Source organism: Hippopotamus amphibius, chromosome 13, assembly GCF_030028045.1.
Source record: "Hippopotamus amphibius kiboko isolate mHipAmp2 chromosome 13, mHipAmp2.hap2, whole genome shotgun sequence".
Classification (NCBI taxonomy): Eukaryota; Metazoa; Chordata; class Mammalia; order Artiodactyla; family Hippopotamidae; genus Hippopotamus; species Hippopotamus amphibius.
Window position 1 is genome coordinate 52767172 of NC_080198.1, and position 14601 is coordinate 52781772.

Here is a 14601-nt window from a genome sequence, read left to right on the forward strand (position 1 = left end):
TGAAGTGATGGGAACCCGTGGGGATTAACTCCCTATGTGGTGATGTCCCCCAAAGCTGCCATTGCTTTAGGCATCCTTGAGGCAGGGCATCACTTACATTCAGGGCATTTATCATAATTATTTAGGACCAAAAATGTCATTCATTGGTGCTAGGCTGCATGAAATCGTAGAGAAGACATACTATCCCTCATCACTGTACCAATTTCATGGATTTTGTGAGGCTGGGAGAAGAAAGATAGCTATGGTTCATTTGTGGTTCCTCTGGGTCTGGGTATTGGACCTGTCAGCCTTCCTAGAGGTTCTGAGCAGAGGTCGGCTCAAGGGCTTGAGGATTCAGGGTAGGAGTCAGCGTGAAGCCTTCACTGCAGTTATTCCCTGATTTCTGACCTGTTCTAAACAGTCCGGAATGGAGAATATGTGATCTGGTCATTTAAGGATCCCATATGGCTACTTTCTTGCTATAATCCCAGAGTTGAGCAGCTGTGAGAGAGACCACATGGCTTATAAAGCTGAAAATATTTACTCTCTGGCTGTTTATAGAGCTTGTTTGCCCATCCCTGATTTAGAACCTCCAGAGGAGAGGCCTCTGTCTTCCCTACACTCTGGGACCACAGTTTGACTAGGAAATTCTGGGATTAAATACGATTTCTCAGTGTGTACATCCATCTAGGGCCCTTGACACCCAGTGAGGCTTGTGTTCAAATTCTGCCTCTGCTTCTGCCCTGTGTTACTTTGACAAGTCGCTTAACTTCTCTGAAATTCCATTACTTTATCTGTAAAATGGAGACACTTCCCATTTTGAAGAAGTGCTGTGACCTTGAGTGAGAGAATGTCCAAAAGTGTGCAGTGCACTGCCAGCCACGTACCAGGCACCGCAGGCATGCCATTTCTTATTTCCTTGTTCTGTCCAGATCGACGGCACATGTGAATGCACAGATTATTCTGTGTGGACAAATGTCCACGTGTAGGGTGGGAAGATTCTTTGTTGTTGTAGCATATTTCTGTGTTTTATCATGAGTCTTTGGGAAAAGAATTCTGTTGTGCACTACATTCTAGGTTCTATTCAGAGGTTTTTACCAAGTGCTTCCTGCTTCATTTTAAGCTTTTATTTAGGCCAGTTTTCTGTGGGATTGCCCATGGTTATGGTAATGTCAACAATTTCCAACAACCCTTTCATGGGAGTTTTACAGAGAAGATCAGGGAACGGTGTTTCAGAAATAGCCCCCCTGGGTAGCATTTCCCTGTGCAAAATCAATCTCTTACCTGCGCTTCAGGCCTCAGAGGCCAGACCTCTCAAGGATGCTCAGACTCCCAGAAATGTAGGCCGGCAGCCTTGCTGCTGGATGAGCCTGTGTGAATAGCATCACAATAAGCTTGATTTTGTTAAATGTTGTGCTCCTGCTGTGGCATTGCTCTCACAGCCCCTGTCCAAAGCAGCACACTTGCTCAGTGTCTGTTTTGTCCAATTTGAAAGACCTCATTTCCATCTATGTCTGTCCACCTATTTTGGAGAAAGGCAGCTAAGCCATCTAGACTGAAGAAACATGTCTTGAGTTAATAAATATTTTCTTCCAGACATTCACTCGAACATTGCACCATGAAATACCCATCCCCGGGAGGTGGGATGCAGCACAGTGTCATTATCCTCAAGTTACAGATGAATGAGGAGAAAGATGATGGGGCAGAGTGGTATAGTTGACAGTTCACAGTCAAGACTCAGCACTCAGAAAGAGCAAGTGACCCTTGGATGCTTTTACTGTGCCCATGGGACCAAGTGTGCCAAGAACTTGGCAAACAGTCTGTCCCCTTACGTGCCTTTTGTGCACAGGTGTCACGCCAGAGTTCATCGCGTTACCACATCGCCTTTTCTCTCGGACTGGACCCCATCTTCTCTCCCTCCTCCTCCTTCTCCTCCTCCTCCTCCTCTTCCCTCCCTCACCTCCCCACCTCCCTCATCTCTCCTGCCTTCCCTTCTGTCTTGCCTCCCCTTCCTCCTTTTCTCTACCAATCGAATCTGATACTCTATATTGTATTTTTGTAAGCTGCCTTAAATCCTTTTTGCAACAAGAAGGGTGACAATAGATATATATCAGGTAGAACTGTAGAAACTCAGAGATGGGAGTAATGTAAGATCTCAGTGCCTCCCATCGGAGTTGAGTGAGTGAGGTTTACTTGTATCCATGTTGATAACTATTAACCTTCCAAAAACAAATGAATCTTTGTCCCTCATCACAAACACCTAGCAAATGGAAAAGTGTAATAGATTAATGTTGTGGGGTTTTTTGCACATCACATCCACGGCAAATCCTTGGACATATATTTCATAGCTCGGAGCATTTCCCCCCCTCATGAAGACTCCAGCATTATGCATATCAAACCTGCGTGTTCTTTATTTAGGTGCATGGACTTAAGTCATTCTTCACTTGTATTCACACAGAAATAAAACTTCGATGATAGGCACAAAAATAGAGCACAAAAAGAAGGCGGATAATCACCCTGGTTTATATGCTCTGGTGAAAACTCAACACTTGAGAGTTTTCTAGATTCAGTATGAATGTAAAGCCGACCAAAACTTCTGGATCAGGATTTTTCAACATGAGATCAAGACCCATCCGAGCAGTGGTTTGCAGTCCTGACTGCACAGTGGGGGGGTGGGGGGTGTCACAGAAAACTTTTCAAAAAATAGTATTGCCTTTACCCTACATCAAAGATTATGACTTCTTGGTCTGGAATAATGTCCCTGCATTGCCATTTTTAAAAAAACTCTTCAGGTAACCTAATACTAACTTTGGTTAAGAACCACCCTACTAATTGGTCTTGAGTTATATAGTCAATGGTAAGTCACATCCGGGTTTTATTTTCCTTTTTAATGAGCAGTGAGAATAAAATGGAATAGAAAATATCAGTATGGATTTAATGTAGAAATGATGGATACTCTCAAGAAACTTCAGTTTCATGTATTTTAGAGTGGATGCTGTCACTATTGAAAAATAATTTCTTACTGTGGGTTGTAGTCAAAGATTGAAAAACACTGTTTTAGATTATCTTTAACAGAGAAGGTATGTTGATAGTTGCCTGGGGAAGATCAGAAAATCTCCATCTGTCCTGAGAGAGAAGCCCAGTTGAACTATTTTTAAATGCGTGTAGGGCACGCAGGGGTATTACCAAGCGATCTCTGTGCTATCAAATGTTTCTTGCCTATTTATAGAAGCCCTTACACATTCTTTGAGACACTGAGCCTGACTTTCCTCTCTCCTGTAGGTACCATTGCTGCTTAAAATTATTAAGTTGCATTTCTTAAAAATATCTTTTAATTCAGCCTCCTCGTTTCTGAACCCACTCATTCTAACCCTTAGTTTGGAGGTATTTAAGGAAGATTTACATTTCAGAAGAAAATATGGGGGTGGTGTATGCTTTCTTCCCCTTCTGCTTTAAACTGGGGCACAGAGTTCATAACTTAGAAAAGTACACACAGTGGAAAAGTGATAATTTTGAGGACTATGTTGAGTGCATTAAAGAAAGGAGAGATGGAACTCAGCTGTGCAAAGCAGCTTAGGAATTTTTGGAGAAAAATAATCGCAGCCCAAAAGAGGAAGACAAATGCAAGTATATATCATGAAAACTTCCCTTTCAGATCATCATGGATGAAGTGATGTTTCCTGAAGGAATAACCCTTCTCAGATCACTGCGTGGTTAAAAAGTATTATGTATATGAACTGAATGAAAAAGAAGAGGAAATTATATTTTTTATGGGAAACAGTACACAGCACCCAGAAACTTTCTGGAAACAGCTTAAGTCAGGCCATCCATTGAGCAGGTTTGCAAAGAGGGGTAACAGCACAGCTATATTTTGAGACAACAGAAGCTGATGTGAAATTTACAAAAGGAGATGATGAAATGGTGGGAAAACAAGCTCAAACAGATACCAGGTGGCAGAGAAGAGCAGGGCAGCCATCCACCAGTTCTTCAGAAATTCAAGCACAAGCACCTTAAATATCAGCAAACTTCTAAACCTAACATCTTCTAGAGTATATGAGTGATCAGGGGAAGGGGAAGAATAAGAATTGGAAAATTAATTGAAGATGTGGGTGGAGACTGATCAGTAGGTGACACCAGTGATTGGGAAATGCTTGAACGAAACAGGACAGAGCACAGAATCAACTGATCAGAAAGCAGCTAATCATTGAAGCCTTTTATTCAGGGTGGAAAACTTCTGCAGACACTGAAGCAGCCAGTGAGGCACAGTGTGACTGACTCAGCCTTTCAGATGGCAGAGGAGCAGGCAGATAAGAACTCAGGCTTGGTGACGAGTTCAAGGAGAAACTGTGGCCATTCATCAAAAACAGTTTTTCTCTCAAGCTGGAGGCGACACCAGATGACTTGATAAGTTTCTACTCTGACAGAGAATAGAAATGCTACAGCAGAAAGAAAATGAGTTAAATAGATAACTCCCTAAAGGAGGGATTAAAGAAGAATGAAACACATCTATGTACAGAATCCAGGAATGAAGGGACACCTGCTTTGGGTGACAGATGAACACGTCTGTGTGCAGGGCACAATGCAGGAGAGAGTAGAGGTCCAGGAAGTTGAGGCCTGGCTGGTTAGAGTTGAAGGCAGATTCCCAGTGAGTGAGCAGATCTTACAGCAGAGCTGACCATATGAAACACCCCACCATCAGTCAGTGGCTTTGTGGGTCTAGGAAAGCTGGATGGAAGTTCCATGGAGGAGCAGAGGCAGGAGTACAGGCAAGATGAGGGCAAAGGTTTTGTTGTTGCTAATGATTTTGATAACCAGCTCTCATTTCTATCATAAAGATTTGTAAAACGTTCTATGCGTTTGAAAGTCAGAAAGGAAAGATTTTTAAAAAAATCCCTCAAGAGATGAACTTGGAACATTTTCTTTCCCTCCCTCCCTCCCTTTCTTCCTTCCTTCCTCCCTCCCTCTCTCCCTCCTTTCCTTCCTCCCTCCCTCCCTTCCTCCCTCCCTCCCATCCTTCCTCCCTCCCTCCCTCCCTTCCTTCTTTCCTTCCTTCCTTCCTTCCTTCCTTCCTTCCTTCCTTCCTTCCTTCCTTCCTCTCTCCCTTACTTCTTTCCTCTCTCCCTTGCTTCCTTCCTTCTTTCTTTTTCTTCCTTTCCTTTCCAGGCTTTTCATGGATCCACCTAATATAGCGACCCTGTCCATGGTTCAGTCTGATCGGCTTCCTTTCGTGGAAAATAACACTGACATTGCTGTCATTTGCTTACTGTCTTTCCTCTACCCCAACCAACCCCTCAGCAGTCAGTCAACACAGCCACTGTCCCCCGTCTGCATAAGGGAACTGTAGACACCCAGACAAGCTCCCGCTGGCCCGGAGACGGCTCCTAGCCCTCAGTTCCCCTAGCGTGTGCCCTTGCCCACTCTCATTTCATTCTATGCTTTTTGTGTCTTCCATTCAAACCTCGCTGAGACTTGTGAAGACACACATCATCTAAGAAGGCCATCAGGATGATAGCTAAGCAAGGTTAGGCTGAGTTCCACTTGGAGAATGAAGACTATGGGTAATTCTTCCTATTGCTCTAAGGTGTCTTATAATAGCTTTAATATACTCTATCAGCTTTGTCTGCTTCTATAGAGTTACTGGCAGATACATCCCATTACAAAGGGCAGGTGGGTGCGAGGTGTAAATGGGTCATTTCATAAAGGATGAGTTAGTCTAGAGCTGGCATCCTAGTCAGTATCTCGCCTGGAGACAGCAGTAATCAAAGAAAGAATGCTGGGGACAGCTAAGGAGTGTCAGAGGTACTGGGAAATGCAGCCTAAAGGGAGCTGTGGGGAAGGCATTCCCGGTTAACACTATTTCGGTAGATTTTCGCTGTATTCCCCGATGGTGGGTAGAGGAAGGCCCATTATCTCCATTAGTCAAGGAGGAAAGTGAAGCCCAAACTGCTAAGTGACTTGCTTTGAGCTCTGACACCAAGCGACTAAATCAAAAGCAGAATCCACATCTGCTGATTCTCACTTTATCTTGCCAGACCAGTAATGAAGTTTAAGTTGCAGTGTCTCTAGGAGCCATGGAAAATTCCATGGCCTGTCACTTTCCCTCTGGCACTTAAGATCTTTGGTGACTTGGCTCCCCTTCCTTCCTCGCTATGTGCAACCTCATTAATTAGCCTCGCGCTTACTGAATTAATTCAGTCGCCTCTTCTTCTACTCAGCTGCTCCTCATCCTTCCGCTGTTAGGTGACACACTTCTGCTTCTGAAGACCCCTATGTAATACCTCTAAGTTAGTGAAAGATGGCCCTCCTTCTTGTTCCTTAGCCCTTGCTCTTTCCCCTAATCTTGTTCTGCACTGTAACTGCCTTTTTTTTGTTCCCATCTCTACCTTAAACTTCTTAAGAACAGTGACATTCTCATTTACCACTACAGCCCCAGTGCCTAGCACAGCTTTGGGCATGTCTTCAGGCTCTCAAAATGTTTCCTCAATAAATAATTAAAGACAACATCAGAAGGTATAATCATTTAAAAATTCGCTTTTGTATTCTAGATTACAACCAAGCCTTTCTGCTATTCAGTCAATTTTTTTTTTGCACATTCAGTCAACAAGTATGAGCATAGATGCGTAGTACCTCCATGGGGTTAATATATCTAAGCTCCTGGCATCATACTGTTTGTTCTATAAAAGTCCTCAATACCTAATTTTGGAATGAATTAGTTAAAAGATGATTAATATACCCATTTCCTAATTTAGGCAATTTCTTGCTTGTAAATAATGGTGATGTGGGACGGATTATGTGAAAAGCCCTATGAGAAGAGTTTTTAGGAGATTTTGTTAAGCTGAAAAACATGATTGCAAGAAGTGAGAACTTAAAGTAGGCCTGGGTGGTCACTGACTCCTGGGAAAGAGACTGCAGAATCTGGTCTGGCCTGTGAAAATCAGAGATGGCTTAGCTAATCTTGGCAATGAAAATATGTAACCTCATGACCCAGGATTTTTTTGGTGATAGATTAAGTATCACCAGTCACAAGTATTTAGAAAATTCTCAAAACGCTTTACAGAGAAGATATTACACAAGTAAGACCAGAAGTCATATTTATAGGAACAAAGTAAGAATCTGAAACAGGATGTGAGTTGCTTGGATCTCTCTTGTAGTACGTTCTCTACTGCCATGTTCAAGAACTCTTCATGAGCATTTATAGGGCCTCTCCTCCACATGTATTTACGCTCCAGAGTAGGGAGAGTAGAGTATAATGAGTGGGTAAAGAGTTCACGCCCTGAATCCTAGCAGCCTTGGTTTGGAACCCAGCTCTGCCACTCAGTAGATACATGATTTTATGTCACTGACTGAACCTCGCTGGGTTGCAGTTTCCACACGTGCAACAGTGTTGAAAAATAATAGAACTGCCTCGTTGGGTTGTTGTGAGATTTATGAGATCATCCACGCACAGTGCCTGGCACACTGTAAGGACTCCATAAATGTGAGCCCCGGTCATGATTGTTACGTGCTAGGTGGAAAGGAGAGTTGTGGCTTCTGGACTCATGTACTGTGCTTGTCATTTGTTATTTCTCTTTACTGTATAATTCATTCTCCAGTTTTTCTCTGCTTTGCTCTGAAAGGGGCCTTACTGCTGGGAACCACATTTCCTGGGCTCCCTTGCCCACTGGCTTCAGAAGAGATTGAGGATGGGAGGCCAATGGTCTTTCTCTGCTTGGGTAGTAGCATTACCAGCTGAGGCTACCTCTTCTCTGTTTCTCATAGCTCTCTAAACAGAGCCTCCCTCTGGGCTCACAGGTCCTACTGGGAGACCCCGTTCCAAGGCTTCCTCCCAGCTTTCTGCTTTAGGAGTGAGACCAATACAGAAGAAAATAGAACAAGAGGAAAAAGACAGATTCCAGATTTAATTCTGGATCCAGCTGTGCCTGAAGGCTGTATATGATTGGATTGTTAAATATATGAGCCTATAAAAATTCTCCTTTTTGCTTAAGCTAATTTGATTGCATTTCTTTCACTTGATACCATGTGTGTCCTAACCAAAATTTCTCCTAATTCTTGAGAACTGTTTGAAATGCTATCACAATATGGAGCAATTGGCAGTCTCATTGAATGCTTGTCACTAGAATTCGGATAACCAGTATTTATTGTCCACTGGGATTAGGATATAAAGATGAGCAAGATGAACATGGTCCTTCCCTTTGATAGCACAGCAGTGACTAAGTGTTTTCAAAAGTGTTAACTTTTACCATACTTATTCTAAAATGTTGTTTTCTCTGGTGATCTGAACATTTCTTAGTTGATGTCTATCTTAAAACTAAAGACAACTCATCCATTTTAATACAAGGATAGAAACTAAAATGCAAAGCAGGGACTTTGGGAGGAAAGTTTTCGTTTATTTTCGATAAAGTGAATCCCAAACCTCTAGTTGTTGTTTATGAAACCTTCCCAAGACAGGAAGATTTTTCAGTGCAGCAAGATCCACAGTGTCATGACTGCAGGGTAATCACTCATTCTGCGATATGCTTTCTGGGCTCTTGGGTTCCCCATTTGCCTATGATGATGCCATTTGTCTTCCCATAATGGATGGGCTTCCTCTCCCTTTCAATCACTGGCAGAAGGCTCTGAAACTTGCCCAAGACATGTCCAGAGTTCATCTGCTTTGGGAATTTTTTGAATCTTTCATGGTTGATGAGAGTAAATTTATAATCATGAGGAAAGTACAGGAGTGTGTGTGCGTGTGTGCATACACACACGTGTGCTATGTCCTTAAACTGCAGTGGGCTTTTAATCTTATGATATATGGTCAGGCTGTAGTTGCTATGGAAACAATAACCAAATTTCCTAACCTTTGAGGATAGGGAGATGCAGTGGTGGCAGCTGTGATCAGAGTTGAGAGATTGATGATAGAATTAAAGTAAAGATTAAAGAATAAGGGCTTTTTCTACTTTAATAATCAAGTCGGAACAATCTCCTCTTCCCCTGTGTCTACCAATGCTACCCATCAGAGCCAGGCTGAAGGCTTACTAGTATTCCTTTATTATTTTAAAATCAGTTTACTTTTGGATGACCCAGATTTTGGAGCTCTTGACTATAGTTGGTGTATCATTTTGTACATAGTATAGAATCATACTTTCTGGTATTGGAGCATATATTACCGAGGTTAGAGTCCACACAAGGCAATATTGTTATTAAGACAACAAATATGTGCTTTTATTTGGAATGTGATACCTTGAGATTTTCTCCTTATCCTTTAAGCACATGTTGATCAGTCAAATGAGTCGTGTAATACACTCTTTCTTCAGCAGGGATCATTTTCTAGGACCTCTGTGGGGAGTTTCTCCGTAGCTTCCTGTATACCACTGATGGTTGTGCTTTCTTAAAGTTGGAAGATGCACCAAATGAGAAGTTCCTGTATCTGTGTTTATTTTGTTCATACTGAACATCAGGGGGATGTGAGAGAAGTACAGAATATGGAGAGTGGTGTCCTCACCCTAACTGTTTAGAGAGGGTCGTTGTGCCCAATACTGTTATGTTCAGTGGACGTGGACATGGACAGGAAATGATTTCTGCCCTCAAGAGGCTGCTTGGCCTCCTGAGGAGAGAAATATGGGGCTGGTCACTGAGTAGGGGCAGCACAGGAGCAAAGCCAACAGAAGCAGTCAAATGTGAAGGAAGAAGGGAGTCCAACGGGATGGGCAGATAAAGAAGCTGGAGGGGAAGCAGAACTGAGATGGGACTCAAAGGAAAGGCAGACCTAGATAAAGAGGGGAGACTGCGTTTGGCGTTAGTAAACTTCACAACTTACAGATATGCTGTGTGTATTCTTTCAAATGTGACAAATATATTAAAACAGAGACAAGGTGAAGCAAATGGTATGAACAAAGATACAGATGGGGCATGATCTAGTGATGAAGGGACCTTGAGCAGTTTGATTATGCTGGGGAAGCAGTGGGTTCTAATGGGTGTTCTCTGGGAGCGAAGATGCTCAGGGGATTGTGGGGGCTGTGAAAGATGGGGTGGAAACCTGGGATTTCTGAGATACCACATGACATTGGAGGAAATAGGGCTTAAACTCTACTAATTTGAGGTCAAAGTAAACACTCTAGAATGGTAATAAACAGGGTAAGTTGTCACACAGGGTAAATCGTAGAGAGAAGTAACCAGTCAGTAAATGCAAATTGAATTTTGCTGCAAATAAAACCTTATGGGATTGTAAGTGTTGTTTAATGGTGGTTAAAACGTATTGGCTCTTGTTTAACTCTTCCATAGCTCTTTCCTCAGGTGTTTTGTTTTTTTAATCTCCGAGTTACTGCCAATTCTGACCTTTTCAATATGCATATGAGTTAAAAAATGGATTTGGATTTTAAAAGCCTAGTTTTTTGCCTACAAAATTGTATAAAGTATATACAACATGTTGGGTATTTTTTTTTTCTAATATGGAGCCTTGAGTGAGTTATAGACAGATTTTTTTTTTTTCATCTTGAGAAACTGGCCCATCTCGATGTCATACAGATGATGATATGGTCATTTCAAAGCTTCTTAATACTCATCAGTACAACTGTGAAGATGGACTTAGCATTCTCAGCTCTGAGGGGTTTTTGGTTTTTTTGCAAACACAATGGGTCATCTGTATCTCAAAGTTAATACACACCTAATGTCTCTGATGTAGGACAGACACGAAGCAAGACCAAATACTTTTGGCACAGAGTAGTAGAATATTGTACAGGTTTTGTTAGTGGGCATGTGTTTTTGAAATCAACTGTATTCTAAAATGGACAATCTTACAGTTTGTCTTTCTTCCCTTTTTTTTTTTTTTTCCAAAAGGACCTTCTTAAGAAATGCTACTCTGCCAAGGCATCTTACCTCTTCCAACAGGATAAATTCTATGATGTCAGCTATGACACGGGAGACAAGTCTATCCAGTGTAGCAGAAGACCAGACGCGTTCAAGTTCTGGATGACCTGGAAGGCCCTGGGCACATCAGGCCTTGAAGAAAGAATTAATCGTGCTCTTGCTTTATCTAGGTACTTGCTGTGTGTGTGTGTGTGTGTGTGTGTGTGTGTGTGTGTGTGTGTGTGCGTGCGTGCATGGGTTTCTAGTAGAAAGACTCAATGAAAGTACCACTTGCAAGATCTGTACATGTTCTTCCATATATGTATTCCTTCTTTCATCTAACAACCATTTTCTCAGTACCTACTATGTGTTAGGAATTGCCAACAAAGCAGTTCTACCCTCTGCCCTTCAGCATCCTAGCCTAGTGAGAGATATATCCAGGTGACAAAGCAGATAAAACACAGGTGCACTTACTTTTTGGTAAGGGGAGGTACATGGTTCTCCAGAAGCACTCAGGAGGGTTCCCTAGTATGTTCCTGAGGGGTGTTGGCAGAGGTTTCCTGGAGAAAGTGACATTCAGATAAGACCCAATGAAGAAAGGGGAGAAGATTGATTCAGGCAGAGGGAGCAGCAGGCCCAAATCTCTGGGTGTGGGAGAGATCCTGGTGACTTCAAGGACCAGAAAAGAATGTGGGGCTGGGGGAAGGACATACAGGTAAAAAGGTGATGTGGAAGCACCGTGATTGCTGCCTTGTTGTAACATGAGGACAAAGCTTTTAAAACCACTTTCGACGACACTAGAAAAGCTCTTGAGATATAGGTGCTGGGTGCTTGCCACCTGGGCAGGACTCTGCTGCTGAGCTGGGACCAGTGGGCACGGGTGGCAGGCCGTGGCCACATGTAGTTTTAAATGTGACTTGTTGGGCCTGAGCTCCATAGGGTTAACGTTGATTGTATTTTAAAAAATCAAACATTTAAACATTCCACATATTTTAAAATAGGGAGATCATCAAAAATCTAGATTCTTGGCTTCTCTCAAAAGATCAGAGTGCCCCCAGTCCCACATGGTGACAAAGCACTGAATGTGGTGATGCCTAATCTGTGCCCTCAACACCCCTGGGTTTTGTTGAGCCTGTTTTACTGTGGCACAGAGAGCTAATAGCCAGATTGCAAAAGTTAGCTCCACCATTTACAAGCTTTGTGACTTGGGCAAGTTGCTAAAACTTTCTTTACCTCCGTTGCAGCCCATTAAAATGGAGATAACAACATCTTCAAACTCAAATAACTGTTAGTAGAATTAAATGAATTGATATTTGTAGAACACCCAGGATGGTGCTTGGCATATGCCACGTGCTATATGACTTTTAGTTATTATTTTCTTACTTGCTTGGTCACTAGAAGCATCTGAGTTTGTGATTTCTGGTTTGAATAATCTCTCCTTTACTCCCTGTTCATATTTCACTTGCAAAAGCCTGCAGTGTCTGCTTAGAGATTTAAACCGTTTCCTCTTTCTGTAGGGTTGGGTGTTCTGTGTGCCACTCTGTGTGACAGTGATGCTCTGAGCATCCCTGAGGACTGTCCAAAACCCAGTATCTTAAAACAGCAATTGTTTATTCTAGGAGGTCTGCAAGTTGGCTAGAGCAGCTTCATCTCATTCTGTGGCGGCTGTGGGGGTGGGGGGCGGGTCTGGGTCTACTGCCTGCATGTCCTGCATCTTCCTTGGGGTCTGGGTCTACTGCCTGCGTGTCCTGCATCTTCCTTGGACCAGCAGGCTAGCCAGAGCCTGTTCTTGTGAAGGTGGTAACAGAAACCCAAGGAGGCAAGCCCACAGTAAGCTCCTGATTGCATCATGCCTATTAGCATTCCAATGGACAAAGGAGATCAGATAGCCAAACTCAATGTCAAGAGGCAGAAATAACTGCAAGGTTACATGGCAAAGGGCTTAGATATAAGGACAGGGAAAAAGACGGCTTTGGCACTTTCAGAAGAAGTCAGCAGTTCTGGTGATTTTGGTTTAAAAAGTAGTTTGAAAAATCTATAAATATTGTGTCTGATGGTAAGCAACAGAAACCTTCATTCAAAGTATTATAAACAAAGAAAGGTAATCTATTTGCTCATGTTACTTATAAGCTAGTATAGTGATGACTATGGAATGGCTTATTCTAGGGGCTTAAGCAAGATCACCAGGCCTTAATCTCTGTCCATCAATCACCTCTGCTCTCCTTCATGTTCAGTTTATTCCTCTGTAGGAAGGTAGCTTCCCAGGAGGGCCAGATCCACAGCCTCCCAAGGTTTAACTTCAAGGTCAAAAGGAAAGAGTGCTCCTTTCTCAACAATCCCAAGGGAAGTTTTCATTCTTTCTGAATGAGGCAAATGTCACTCATCTGAATCAATCACTGTTGCCAGGGAGATGTGATATTGAGTCACATGCTCTCGCTTGACGCTGGGAAGACTGTTGACTCCTCCTACGTGTATGGAATATATACCCACATTGGGTGAGGGGCGTACCCCTGTTAGAAGTAGGGTGCCTTCATCAGAAGTAGGGAGATAACTACCCAGTGATGAAAACATGAAACTATCATAAATATTCATAGTTGCCCATTAAACTAAAGTAGAAATTCAGAAAGCTCTTTTCCCTTGTTTGTATTTTTCTCATACTACTTAAGTATGGTAGATTCTGCATTATTTTATCTAAGTTGCTAAGTAATTCAATGACAGGTGTCTTGAAACAAGGCTAGATATAAATATTTGATGATTGTATTTATTACAAAGTTAACATTCATCTCAGGGTGGAATTTAATTTATAGTCTAAGGATACTTCCTAATTTTTGCAGAGAAATATCACAGGAGGATAAATGTTAACATTTCAATTCAATTCAACAACACATTATTTGTAAATGTTTGTCAAGTTGAATTGAATTGAATTAACATTTCAGTGAGCATCACTGCAGACTCTGTGACCTATATTTAAATATTTGAAAAATAACCCCTTTTCTGTCATGCTGTTAGTCATAATGGTTTTCTTGCCTTAACTTTCCATGTTCTTGATATCCAACTGTCCATTCCTGGGGTGGGCAAAAGCCATCTTCTTCCCCCGTCCCCAGTGACAGGTGCCAAGGCAGAGTCCTTCTAGGCATGTCACTTGGAATGAATGTGAAATTATAAACTTGGGAAAAGTTTCTCTGGGATTAAGAATTATTTTACATTAGCACCACAAGTGCTTTATTTTCATGATTTTGTGTCTTTGCAAATTGAATGTGGTTCTGCTCTTTAGGAAAGAGGAAACATTTTCTGGATTCTGAGGTCCATTCTATTAGCTGGAGCCCATGTGCAGTTGTATACTGGTAAACTGGATCTCAGGAGGGAAAAAAATGCCCCAGTTTGCAATGTCTGCCAATTTCTATGGTGTAAATATTCCCACCATGGAACATTGCAAGCTACAAACCATCACGGCTTGTACATTTCTGAATATCTCACAATTGGCTCTCACTAGCCAGTACAGACTAGCTCTAGAGCACCATTGAGTATATTCGCCAGCATAATGGGTTCACACCACTGGCTAGTGGGAGGTAAAATACCATGTCTCATCAAGCCTACTGACCTACAGCCACTTGTTTTCGAGTTTGTCCAATAAGAATGATTCTCATCCGTGGTCAAAAGACTCTATTTGGCTTAATTTCTAGGTCAGAGCGACATTGTTTTGTTTCAAAGAAGTATGATTTTCTTCAGTAAATAACAGCTCTAGCAAGGTAGAGCTGCAGACAACAATTGTGTTGCTATCTGGGGTGCACATCT

The 14601-nt window shown here is 42.2% G+C and overlaps 1 protein-coding gene across 7 annotated transcripts in view; it reads left to right on the plus strand.

Moving 5' to 3' along the window:
* The window catches only part of GADL1 (glutamate decarboxylase like 1), a 218292-nt gene that overhangs the window by 115918 nt on the left and 87773 nt on the right, over positions 1-14601 (plus strand). For all 7 annotated transcript variants that reach the window (XM_057706387.1, XM_057706388.1, XM_057706390.1 and 4 more), the window contains exon 12: positions 10798-10997. In XM_057706387.1, coding sequence (XP_057562370.1) covers positions 10798-10997 — 200 coding nt within the window. The remainder of the gene's footprint in view (positions 1-10797; positions 10998-14601) is intronic.